The 13375-nt window shown below is 50.0% G+C and overlaps 1 protein-coding gene across 1 annotated transcript in view; it reads right to left on the reverse strand.

The window, feature by feature from the left end:
* The window catches only part of GAS6 (growth arrest specific 6), a 41800-nt gene extending 30963 nt beyond the window's left edge, over nt 1-10837 (reverse strand). The window contains exons 1-2 of the mRNA XM_019742102.2: nt 10518-10837; nt 10088-10254 (exon numbers count right to left, since the gene is read on the reverse strand). Coding sequence (XP_019597661.1) covers nt 10088-10254; nt 10518-10596 — 246 coding nt within the window. The 5' untranslated portion in view covers nt 10597-10837. The remainder of the gene's footprint in view (nt 1-10087; nt 10255-10517) is intronic.
* Nucleotides 10838-13375: the final 2538 nt, after the last annotated feature.

Below are 13375 nucleotides of genomic sequence, written 5' to 3' on the forward strand. Positions count from 1 at the left end.
ACTGTGAGACCTTCCAGGGTTAATCATTGTGGCAACTGCTTTGTAAGCACAGCAATGTCATCTGGGCACAAATCTTTTTGGCACAGGATACCTAGGACTTCCATCTAGAGTCACACAATATACCAGGAGTCAGACATTACCATAGAACAAATGGTAGTTATTTGCCAAACAGTAAACTAAGAATGTATTACTTCCTTTAATAAATAACTGCCCAAAATTTTGTTTCCAAAAATCTTTATACGATTTGACAAAGTAGACCGAGACGGGTATCACAACAATTTGTGCATTGACAGGACACATATGTAAGGTGTTTCCTATGGGAAATGGTCAAAAGACTTGCCCAGCCCTTTGACCATAATGCTGTCTTGCTAACACACTTGACTTCTCAGGGGAAAGCTTGTCAAAGTCATGTCAGCTTGAATGGCCATTACTGAGGCTTTTGCTTTCTAAGAGCTTTGATGAACTCAAAACTGTGGTCTTGCTATTTTCAAAACAGCTCTCGAAGATATTCCTTCCTACAGATGGATAAGCGCAGGCTCCCTCAGTTCTGCCCACAGACCCCTAAGTGTTCTTAATCCTTGAGGCTGGCATTACTCAGCTCTGCATGTGGTTTTCTGGCATGGCTCATATAAAATCCTTTGTTCCTTCCTCCCAAATTCATTTCCTAGATTCTCCAAACTAGGTGTCTGCTTAAGCACTCCACAAGACCGAAGGAAACCGGTCATCGCTGCCCTCACTGGGCGGCTTTCCAGGACAGGGGCCACTGGGGCTCCCCTAGCCCCGGTCACAGCCCAGGGGACCCCAGGGCCAGCCCACAAGGAGGTCAGGCCCCAGAGACACTGTGCAAGGCCATGACGTTTTTCCTCCTCCTTCAGATACTGAAGTGCATGTTTGTTGGCGGAGCTCCTACTGAGCAAAACCTTGGGTGTTCTCACTGAGTCGCAGAGATGAAAGCTAGACTCCAGGGGCCAGCTGTGCACACTCTGTGAAGTCCAAAGCTGCAGACACCCCCTTTCCCATGGCCATTCACTTGCACTCAACACACACAGTGTGACAGGGACAGGCAGATCAAGGCTTATATCCTGTTTCCCCGAAAATAAGACCGTGCTGGACCATCAGCTCTAATGCGTCTTTTGGAGCAAAAATTAATATAAGACCTGGTATTATATTATATATTAAATTATACCTGGTCTTATATAAGACGGGGTCTTATATTAAAATAAGACTGGGTCTTATATTAATTTTTGCTCCAAAAGAGGCTTAGAGCTGATGGTCCGGCTAGGTCTTATTTTCGGAGAAACATAATAGGAAGAAAAATGTTGGCTTTCTAAAAATCGTTACTGTTTTGGGAAAAATTATGCCCTTCCCTTCCCGAAATACTTAATTCAATCTGTCTTTGTTCTAAAAATTTAGTGTATTTATAATCCAAATTTTATAAAGCATGAGATGGACTAAATTTCTTTTTACAGTTTACAGTTTCATTTCTCAAGATTCATTTTTATACTCATTGTGTAACATGACCTTGTTTATAAGTGGAGTCACTTTCAATGACCTCTCTTGCTGTATTCATGGCTCTCCTGGCAAAGGCCTCAAAGGGCTGCTGGACTCTCACTTTCCACAGCACTGGTTCACCATCACTGCTTTGCTCAGCAAACTCCTTGGTTCTCAAGGCCAAAAGCAGTGACGTCACTCACTGAGTGAGGAAGATGTGCTCACAGGTCGGAGCAGGAACCCACTAAGCCCTCACTGATCCCGGCTTAGCGGTGGGCCCTGCCTGCTGGGCCGGCCGCGTTCTTACTGGGGAAGTGAAGTTTACATAGGTGAACCAACGGAACTTTATTCCAACGATGGTTATACTGTCCTTACACGTGGGAGAGGAAGGCAGAGAGAGAACCAGCAATAGCAGAGGGAAAAGAAATGCCGAACTTGCTGGCTGTGGAGGTGGAGGAGGGGCTGTGACCCGGGGAATGTGGTGCCTCCAGAAGCTGAAAAGGAGGGAATGGATTCTCCCCTGGAACCTCCAGAAGGAAGCAGCCCAGTGGATACCTTGGTTTTAGCCCTGGGAGATCCATTTCAGATTTCTGACTTCCAAAACTGTAAGTTAGTGCTGATTTGTTACAGAAGCAATGAGAAAACAACTGCACCTTCCTTCACTTACGTCACCCTCATGGAATCACAGAAGATGGATGCTCCTGTCTCCAGCTGACATGTGGTGGCTGGGCCTTGGAGAGTGCTAGCAGTTGCCCTGGCTGCTGAGACGCTGTCCATCTGCCAGAATCAAAGACCACGCCCCCAGCAGCCCCAAGCAGGGTGCCTGCGCGTAGAATACTTTCAACCATGAGTTTGGCTGGAGCAAAGGAACAGAGCGGGAAATCCAGTCTGTTCTGGGCAGGGAAGAGGCTTGTGTGATCTCAGGGCTGGGAAAGGGCACAATGCCTCAACAGGCCTGGCTGGGAGGTTTGGGCTTGATTCCAAAGCTTGTGAGGGGAAGACTGTGCTCGGTTGTTTGGCAGAGTGAATGGGGACAGACAAAGGCCAGTCAGGGATGGCCATGGGCAGTCATGGAAGTGATAACTAAGAGAGATGCCAGGAGGCCTTATGACAAGGCCACTGGTTACAGGCAATGGTGGGAGAGGGTGGAAGAGCAGAGCGGACTTCAGACTGTCACCCCAGGCCTGAGAGGTTGAACAGCAACATTGACCAAAAGGAGGAAAGATGAAAAAAGCCAGTCTGAGGAGGAAGAGACAGATGAGAAACAGAAACAGAAGAGAGTGAGGTGGGAAGTGCAGGCTTTGCGGTGCTGGAGGAACAAACCCCATGACCACCTGCCCTCCTCCTTCAGCCCTTGGATGGCACAGGGCTGGGCTACAAGAGAACTCGGCCTCTTTGGGGAAACTGGGCAAGTACCAGGGAAGACACACTCACATCACAAATGCAACGTTACACTTCTCTTTCTATATTTCTTTGGAAAAAACAAAATAATGTGTTTTTTCATCATGCAAAACAAAAACATAAAATACTCGACAGAGTTCAGGATTAATAATTTAGCTATTAAACTATCATGGACTCAGGGACTACCTTTTGGGCAAAGGTACTTTTCCCAGGTATCACTATCTAGTGGGTGATACTTCCTTTGGACCCATGCTTGTCACCGAAAGTCTCAATCACTTCAGTATTTACACGTTCAACTTGAGTCTGGGCATCTGTGTTTCCATCCAAGTCCTCCCACTACAGAGTTAACTTGGACACGTCCCTGAATAGATTTCTGGGCCTCCGTTTCATGAGAGTGCCTAACCTGAGCTGATGCCTAAGACTCTTACCCGCCACAAATGTTATTGCAAAATTCTAGTTTGTTCCTGGCTTACGAAAGGGAAGTTGAAGTGCATTTTGGTGCCTCCTGGGATCCAGGCTAAATCATAGCGTGCCTGGGATTGCTACCCAGCCAGCGGAGGATAAGTGTAGTATGGCCAGGGAGTAACTGAGAGACTGCATCTGACAGCTATGGCTGTGGCAAGCACGCAGTGCAGACCCAGGCAACAGATTCCGACATCACAAACAGCGGAGTTGCCTTTGAAGTTGAGGAGCTTGCTACCCAAGGAGGCAAGCGGGAAGCACAAACCCACATTCCTGCGTTGGCCCCCTAACAACTGCCAAGAGGAACCTCCTCAGCACGTTCTTCCATTTCATTCTGAAGCATCACACTAAAGAAATGTGTATCCACAGTAGAAGGTTCCAGGGAGCTGCACCTGTAGCCGCCAGTCACACCCACCAGCCCGGGCAGACGGCCCCAGCCCGGCCTCAGGGGGGCCCCTGTGTGGAGTGTGCAGCCGCATCAGTGACCAGCACAAGCCCACCCCGGGAGCTGGCTGAGCCCAGCTGTGTGCTTTCCATGGATTACAACATTCTAAGAAGAGGTCCTCACCAAACTGGGTCTCAATGGTAGGTTTGGGGGACAGATGTGGGGGAAAAATGTATTTTATTATCATGGGCACTAACACTGGAAAAAAATTTCACCTACAATTTGAAAAAAAAAGTCCAAGAAAACAAGTATGATATTAAGAAGTATGACAGTAACATGTTACTATTGCTCCTGAATAATATATTTTTAATCAGTATAATCAGTCAAAGCGGATCTGTGCCTTTGTCAGAGAGAAATAAAGCACTGATGTCATTCGCAACTTCTTTCACTTGCCTCGCTGCTTTAAAAATTAACTTAAAGTTTTAATGAACTACTCTGTCAGGGTTAAAATTTTACAAGGAATATGTGCCAGGTTTACAATAAAATCATTAGACTATAATAACCACTGAAGAGGTACAGACCATTTCCAATATCAAATACTAACCCTCAAGCCATGACGACTCTGTGCATTACAGAAACAGCTCCCAATTTTGACCTTAGGAAAACAAGGGGAAAACGAAGCATGAAGAAATTCGGACCTCTGCCAGCGGTGCTGGAGCCTAATAACCTGGGAAGTGTTTGGAATGTCCTGGCCCCAGCTACTTGGAATCTCAAGACACAGGCCCTAAGAATCAGCTTCTTAAAAGGGTGTTTTGTTCCTAAATAACAAAGGCAGGCGTTCAGTGTTTCTCAAATTGTCTTTAATTGGTTTTCTGCAGATGTTGAGCCCACTGGCGAGGATGAGGTGTAATTTATAGAGCCTGGCCTGTTATTATGCTGGAGAGCCTGGCTCAAGTCCCTGTAGCCTCCTAGGGTTAAAACAGACACATAGGTAGGCACACAGGGACAACAAAAGGCGACCAGGGGAGCCAGACAGGGTTTGCCTCTTGCTCAAGGCCCACTCCTGGGGGAGCGTCAGGCTGGGTGCTGGGAACCTTTGGGTGCTGGCCCTGGTCTAACCAGCCATCTGTTGGCCTCTGAGCTGTGTGGGAGCCAACTCCGAGGAAAGCATAACCGGTCGAACAACAATTCAGAGACCCATCCCCTGTGACCGACCTTCTCAGGACTCCAGTGGCAAAAGCCCAAATGGAAGAGGTCCCAGGAGGGGAGGCCTTGGCCTCCAGTAGTCAGTGGGAGCAGAGCCACTTCCCCTGGAGTCTGGGTGCTCCCCTAGGGACAGAACCCTGAGAAAGGAGCAGGGGCTGGGCCTACACAAGGCGAGGGACCTGGGCTCACTTCTTACCGGACCTCAAAGTTGCAGAGAGAAGAGTATGAGCATACGTGTCTGTGTATGTGTGGGTGTGTGACTGTGTGTGTCTGTATGTGTGTTACATGTCTGTGGCCTGTGACTGTGTCTGTGTGTGTCTGTATGCATATATGTGTCTGAGTGTGTCTGTGTATGTGTGCGTGCATGACTGTGTGTGCGTGTACATCTGTGTGTGTGCCTGAGTGTGTGTAGGTGTGTATGTGCATGTGTTGAGAGGGTTGCTATCAAGGCAGAGTGGGGTGTTGGGGGCAGGTAGGCAGCAGCTATCCTGGAGGTGACACAGCCAAAGTGTCACCTCTCCAGCCACGGGACCTGCATCGCACAGGAAAGTCACTGGGAGTGACAAGGTATGCCTCCTCCCTACCCATCCTCCTGCAGGGCCCACTTCTGCCCCCCATGAGACCCCTGAGGCCACCCCAGAAAGGCAAGATTTGAGGGAGGGGCTTTCACCTCTGTAGGGGGTACTCCTATCCAAGCTGTCCCCAAATAATCTGGAACCTCAGGAAGATGGGTGTCCTTGGAGGGCAGACGCAGTTCAAGACAAGGCCAGCAGCACCGTAGGGCTCTGAAACTGACTGTACCCCTAAACCCTCTGAAGGAGAGAACCCATCACCACAGCTATGTCTGCGAGAGCTGCAATGGGGGGAGTGGGAGTAGAAGAGAGAGAGATGGGGGCAGAGACAAAGAGGGCGAGAGGCATATACATATGTAGAGAGAGACAGAGACAGAGAGACACCCTCCAACACGAGCCAGTGGCCATGCATGCTGTGAATTCTCAGGGTATCACCAGCCAGTTACTAATATTGTAATTATTGTTGTTTGTATCTCAAATTAAACCAGGTGGTGGGGTAAAAACTGCAGCCTGGAATTGTTTTCCTATCAGCACCGTGGCTTAGCTGCAGGAGCAAGCACCAGGTGCTGCCAGGTGGTGACATGTACCTGGGCAGCAGGTCAGGCAGGGGTCAACTTTTATCCAGAATGCTTTCCAGAAGCAAAGGATAATTACAGAGATGGTGTCTTTAAAGTGTCTGGAACCCACTTGCCTTAAAGAATTTAAGTAGAAAGGTGACTCTTCTGGGCTGGCCTGGGTGAGCTTTCAGAAGAACTCATGAGAATCCCAGCAGAGACAGCTGGGGGATTGACGACCCACGGTCCCAGAAGGCGGAAAAGCAAGGGAGAGGGAAATACCAGGAAGAGAGAATAACATAAAAGGAAACAAGATAAGGAGGGAATGTAATCACCCCTTGGACTCTGGAGAGGAGGGACAGGGTTTAGCAGTGGCAACCATGGGTGGCCTGGGGCACTCCTAGAGCCTGAAAGAATGTGGGTGGGAGACCATTTGGCCCCTCCATGCCAGAGGGAGATCATCTGCCCCCAGGAAGGAAGCTGGTTACTTGAGGCTCAAGAAGGCACCAACAGCCCCAGCCACCCCACCCAGTTTCCCTTCCTTTCTAGCACAAGTGTGTGATAACCTCAGGAGTTGTGCTAATCGCTAACTGCTAAAAGGAGAAGAGCTTTAAAAGTCAGGCACCTTCCCTCCCCACAAAGAGGAAGACAGCCCAGTTTGGAAAGATCCAGATCAGAAAGGAAGACCTAGAGCACACCCCACACAGAGCTTGTGCTCAGCAAACACAAACCTCCAAATCTCAGTAAGGGGATTTGCAGCCTATAGAGCTGGATCCAGGTTCCCAAGCCCGCCGCCCCCAGCTCTCCCAGTCCCTCCCTGGGGCTTCCTCTACCAGGGTACCCCCAGAGTCCCAGGAATGGCAACAGGAGAAGTACAGCAGGAAAGAGAAGTGGTGTAAACTCCACCAAAGGTAGACCCAAAGCTGGGCAAGTGTGTGTCTACAACTGGGCCAGACATTGAGGACAGGCCAGCCGTTTCCAGCATCCCAACCTGGTAGACAGTGAGGCGGGGCAGGTGGAATCAGCCATGAAGGTGGCCCTGGTCTGTGAGGGCTGGCATCTCCTACAAGCACCACTATGAGACAGTCAGGCGATCTCAAGTCAAGAAACGCCAATTCTGGGGCCGCCATTCACATTAGGGCCCTGTGGCCCTCGAGGTCCTGTGGCAGTCACACGGCCAGGTCCTGGGCACTTCTTAAACTAAATAAGATCAGTGGTCACCATCCTGGGTCACTCCATCAGCCTCAATATATATAAAAAATTAAAACAAAAAGCAAAATGAGCTACATTTGGAGCAAGGAATAAATATTTCCTAGTGAGAGCCCCAAACTTTTTGGAGCGGAGGAACTCATTGGCTATTTCACAGGACTGCCTCTTTCAAAAGTGCTGTTTTTACTATGATACATTAGCAATGGATTGTATTTGGAGGGTCTCTCCACCCCAGGGAGCATGGATCTCCCCAAAGCAAGGAGTTGGATGAAATGGAAGATATGGACATTGAAGAGGACAACTGGTCTACGGGAGCAGCTGGGACTCCAATCAACCCCATGACCTCTAACTCTGACTCCTGACCCCTAACCCTAATCTGGCTCCTCTCAGCATTCTACACTGCCTCTCTGGGAAAATGAAAACAAGCCAAGGGCCAAATCCAGACAGAGCACTTGGTCTATACAACAGTCTACACAAGACGCAAGGTTCAAGTTAAAATGAAGGGCTTGCAATCCAACTGACTGGGAGGGAAGACACAGAAGTAACCAGTCCAACTTGGGAAGCTGATAAATAACAAAAAATACTTACTATTTGGAGGTGGGTGTTGGGAAGGAGGATAGAATTCTAGAAAATTATAAAATGCTTTGATATGAAAAGGAGTTTACAAACTCCTGATGGGACCAGACTCTGAGAGAGGACGCCACCCTCAGCCTTAAAGCAACTCGGCTGTGCCTCAGAAGGGAGGGAAAGCCAAGCTCTCACAGGGAAGAGCAAAGTCCCTGCATGCAGACCCACGCTGAAAGAACAATGGTTGCGTTCAAATTATGGGATCAAGAACACTTTTCTTTTTCTCATCTTCACTCCATACATTTGCAAATAAAGTTAAAATTACAACATAACAGCAATTACAATCAGAGACAGAATAAACATTCTGAGAAAAGTGGCACTGTGGTTAATGTGTAGTATGTCCAGACAGCAAGGGAAAGCAGGGCCAGGGTTTTTCTGTCCTGGTAAGCTGGGGCGGGGGCAGGGAAAGCGCTGGTTGGGTGGATGGCAGCCTTGTTACTCTCAACTCTTGTCGCCTGCAAGCCCCATCCCACATTTTCTGCACAAGCAACAGTCCAGAGTAGGCATGGGGATAGAGAACACTGCACCTGTCATACAATTCCACAGCTGGGCAGTGACCTTGGGTGGCCAGGCACACAGCCCTGCTGCTAGGACCTTCAGAAATCCTCTGCAGGAACACGATTCACTGAGTCATCAGGATTCATCATTAAAGAAACAGGGAAACAGTGGGGTCAGTAAAGGCTGGCAAACCTGCTACATAGGACAGGATTGAAACTGTGTTGCTACTGACATTGAAAGCAGTGACAGTGGAGAAAATAATGTTACCATAGCTAGAGAGCTGCACAAAAGAGTCAATCATTTTAAAGCCTGTTTTCAGAAAGAGGACTTAAAAGGGATTGTCAAGTCAACCAATCAGAAATATAAGTCCAAAAGAAGCCTTCATCAGTCACACAGAGCCATTCGTTTATTGCATGTGACATTTATTTCATTCCAGAGGAATTCTTTAAAAGCAAAAAATCTGACAGAACCAAAAACAGCTGTGAAATCACCCTGATCTCACAGCATAAAGTGATGTAATGTAAGTCCACACCATTTCTATCACTTCTATTTTCCAAAGTAATTTGCCCTGTAACAGATATCTAGGGCTTCCATTAGGTCCCACAGGTCATAACCACCACAAATATTCTTACACATCTCCTGTCCCTTAAGACCACACAGCTCCTGCACAGACCAAGTCCACACCTGAGCTGCTCTGTGCAGTTGGCTGCCTGGCGCCCCACATTCTGCAAGGACATTATTAATAGAAGTAAGTCCTGAGCCAGCACCATCAGGCTCCTAAGTCACCAGCTGCTTCTAAAGGCGCACCTTGCTGAAAGGGGCTGGTGCGTGTGGGGGGGGGGGGCTTTTCCTCTTTCCTCCCTGAGGTCCCCCTGACTCTGTGCCCCCTCCCCTCCATCCCACCTCCCCCCAATATATGGTCTAGCACTATTCCTGTAATCATATTTTAGGACCTGCTACTGCAAGCAATTCTATCCCTGACATCTTTCAATTCCTCTTTCTGGCAAACCCTCCATCCTCTCCACGAGGTTCAAGAAGCCTGGACAGCCCCACCCCTCACCTCCAATCCAGCTAAGGGGGAGGGGAGGTAGGAAGCTGTTTGGGTTTTTTAACCAGGGTATTTCTTTTACATTTTACAAACGGCCTCTCTTTTGCCTTCTGGCGGAGGGGCCACCTATAGCGTATTTCCTTCACGGTGGCTGCCTCTAGAGGCCTGATAATGAAGGGAACTAACTGCAGGGGCTCAACAAGACCCCGCTCAAGGATGTGTTTCTGCCTCCAGCTAACCAGAGCACCTGGGGGTCACCTGGAAAATTGAGGCTCAAAAGATGTGGAGGACGCTTGAGGGTGGGCCGGGATTCCGATACCCTACATCCTTGCCCTTTCACTATTCCTGAACACGACGTCTCCATATTTAAGAGTTCAGAGTGTGACTTGTAGCCCCCACGAGGGACTCACCGTAGACTCTGGGAAGGGAACTCTGAGGTGCCTGGGGAACCCCGGGGCTCCCCACCAGGGCGCGCACTGATGGATGTCCCCAGAAATGCGGTGCTGCAGGGACAGCGCTCGAGGTGACCTGTCGGCCCTAAAGCTCCGCACGGCAGTCCCGCCCAGCGCGGCGCACACCTCCCACCTGCCCACCTCCCCGGCACAGCGCTGGCGCATCCGGCCCCCGCGCTCACCGTCTCGGGGTCGTTCTCGAACACCTCCCGGGCCTCCTCCTTGCTGCACAGCTCCTCGATGCATTCCCTCTCCAGGTGGCCCTGCTTGGCCTCCTCGAAGACCTGGTAGGCGCGGCGCTGCCTGGGCCGCAGGAACTGAGCCGCCTCGCGTGCCCGCAGCATCACGGCTGCACCGACGCGGGCGGGAGGACGCAGCGGGGAGAGAGCGAAGAGAGAGCCGGGACACGCTGTTAACCCGGGCCCCGCACGCTCGGTCCTCCCAGCAGCGGGCCCGGGGATGCGGTGGCTGGGCGGGAGCGCACCGGCCGGGGGAGCACGGGGACCGGTTGGGGTGCGGGCACTGGCTCTGCCCTTGTCCCGGGGGTGGCGGGATCTTTTCAGGGAGGGTCTCTCGATCCAGCCAGCGCCGCGGCCCCTACGCGGTACTCACTGTGCGCAGACTCCGAGGCCAGCAGGAGCAGCAGCAGCGCGGTGCCCAGGGCGGTGGCAGGTCCGGGCGGCGGCGGCATGGCGAGGACCGGGCCAAGGGCCAGGGACGCGGACCGGGGACGGGAGACGGGCGGGCAGCCGGGAGCGCGCGCGGTCAGAGCGCCCGGGAGGCCGTGGCGAGCCGCGGGCGCCGCGGGGCGGTGGCTCCGGTCATCCTGTGCAGGCGGCTCTGAAGGTCACATCACGGCGGCGGCTGCACCTCGGGCTCGCAGCCGGTCTGGGCGGAGGCCGCGGCGCGGCCGGGGGTGGCCGGGGCGGGGCGCGCGGCCGGGGGCAGGACTGGCCTCGGGGCCGCGCCGCGCGGGCGGGGCCGCCAGCTCCCACCAGCCTCCCGGCGCCCGAGCAGGTTTTTGCTCTGAAGATCAAAGATTGAAGGGGAAACAGGTCATCGGGGCGTGGCGACTTTACATGCGGGCTGCTAAAACTAGTGCGCCTCTGAGGAATTTCTCCCAAGTTGGCGATTGATTGTATTAATTCGGATGGAGTAGAAGGACAGAAGAAGTAACACCCAGGTACAACGTGACCAAGTACTACAATTTGGCCATTTACCAGATTGAAACCTCTTTCCCATCCCACCACCCTCACCCCAAATCTACCACATCCTTTGTGGAGTCTTCATTCTTGGGTAGATTTTCTCAAGACTTAAAACCCACCAAAGGAAAGATAAACCGAGGTCAAACTGAATCCCAGTGGGGACCGGGGAGTGACATTAAGTTATTTCCTTTTGTAATCTTTGTGTTCCATAATGATGACATTGAAAACCTTGAGGTTTCCCAGCGGATATTTAAGCTGAAAGCAACATTGTGCTTGTTCACAGAGACCAAGACTTTCTGTCTCTCCTCCCGGGATAGTTCGCAAAGTCACAGGCAAAAACACCAAACAAACCCAAAACATAGCAGACCACTCAAGGGGGACCCCCGCAGGCAATGCAGCAGGAGGGGAGGCCGGAACCCTGCCTCTGGAGAAAACTGCTCTGGACACACCTCCTCCCCCATGCACTCAGAATGATGAGAAAAGGGGCCGTGAGTCATCTCCACCCCAAATGGTTGGTCATTTTGCTTGGTGGGTTCAACACAGAGAGTCCGGACCTCTCAGTTGCTCCTCCCCTTCTGTAGTAGGAGAATGAAATAGCGTTGCTGGTAGAATTCTTTAAGGTCATTGGTTTGAAGGTGGGGTTAATGGGCATTAATATGTTAAATTCTGGGAAATGTTCTTGAGGACCATCTTCAAAGAATTAACAATTTAAAAGATACGCCATCTGTACCTGTGTCTGAACTAGAGTAACAAGGCACTTCTTTGTCAGCTAGCAACTCAAACGCAGCCTAGTGATGACAGCACCCAGCAAACACCATGGAGCTTAGAAAGACTATTGTATTTGAGAACATCTATCTATTATTTCTCAGGGGTTCTAAACTAGCAGCCCATGGATAGATCTCAAGAAATGTGTGAATTCCTAGAAATTGTTTGCAATGTTTTTCTCCATTATTTGTGTGTTTGGAGAAGAGAGTTTATAGAGTCTATGCAGTTCTCAGTGTGATTTGAGTAAGAATGAGCATTCTGGCCTCTATATATGTCCCTCCGGGAGGGTCTGCCTGGGTGTCCACCGACTGCTTCAGGTGACCCGGCATCAGTATGGCCCCCCTGGACAGTCTTTCAGGTCCCCTGACCTGTTAGCCTGGACCTCACTCCCCTTTCCCATATTCCCCATTCACTCCTTCTACTGAATTGGCATCCCAATAATCATGACACCTCCCATTACGTAGAGACTTCATTTAATAAAAAGCATTCACAGACACTCGCTCATTTTGATTTTGATAACTGCGGAATGCAGAAAGCAATCATGAGGAGCAGTGGAGGATGCTTGACCCAAGCTAACTCCCCATTTTTCAACCTAGTTACTAATGCGTAAAATTTGTTCTAAGGCAGAAATAGAAAATTAGTAAGAAACGATTTGGATAATGTGTTCCAAAATCAGAAAGAGTTGTCAGGCACTATATTATATGCCTTGAAATAGCAATGATGAAGTAGACAGTTCACCTCCACAAGGGGCAGGTTAGACTCAGGGCTATGAATGCTTTATGTAAGGAGTGTCCAAACTGCGGCCCGCAGGCCAACTGCAGCCCGAAACCCATTTTTAATTGGCCCGCAGCAAATTCCAAAAATATATTTAGTTTACTTAGATAAACCAGGTGAGGCAATATGTACTTCACCTTGAGTGAGTGGCCTGGCTATTTGTGTACTTTACCGCATGTGGCCCTTGGTAAAAAACGTTGAAAAAAGTTTGGACACCCCTTCTTTATATGGACAACCAGCCCATGATCAGGAGGTGGAAAGCCAGTGGTTCCTCTTTCCAAGGATAAACTGGGATGTAAGTATGTAGGTGAGGTAGGAGGTAGGGTAGGAAATGAGGTGTTTGTAGAGAAATGAAACTTCTCCATTCTCCGTTCTGTCATCACATCTGTGGGTGATTTCAAGGTAATGAGACCATTCATTTAGGTATCCACTCAATAAATGTGAGTTGAGTACAGTTAACTCTTGAACAACATGGGGAGGGGAGTAGCCAACTCCCCCCCACAGTCAAAAATCCACCTATAACTTTTGACTCTCCAGAAACTTAATTAACAACAGTCATTCCTAGGTATCCAAGGGGGATTGGTTCCATGACCCCCTTTGGATACCAAAATCTGTAGATGGTCAAAAATCCCTTATATAAAATGGCATAGAACAATGCATACAGTCAGCCCTCCACAGCCGTGAATTTCCAACCCTGGATCGAAAACACTGTTTTCTATCTGTGGT

The sequence above is a fragment of the Rhinolophus sinicus genome, linkage group LG04, assembly GCF_036562045.2.
Source record: "Rhinolophus sinicus isolate RSC01 linkage group LG04, ASM3656204v1, whole genome shotgun sequence".
Taxonomy (NCBI): domain Eukaryota; kingdom Metazoa; phylum Chordata; class Mammalia; order Chiroptera; family Rhinolophidae; genus Rhinolophus; species Rhinolophus sinicus.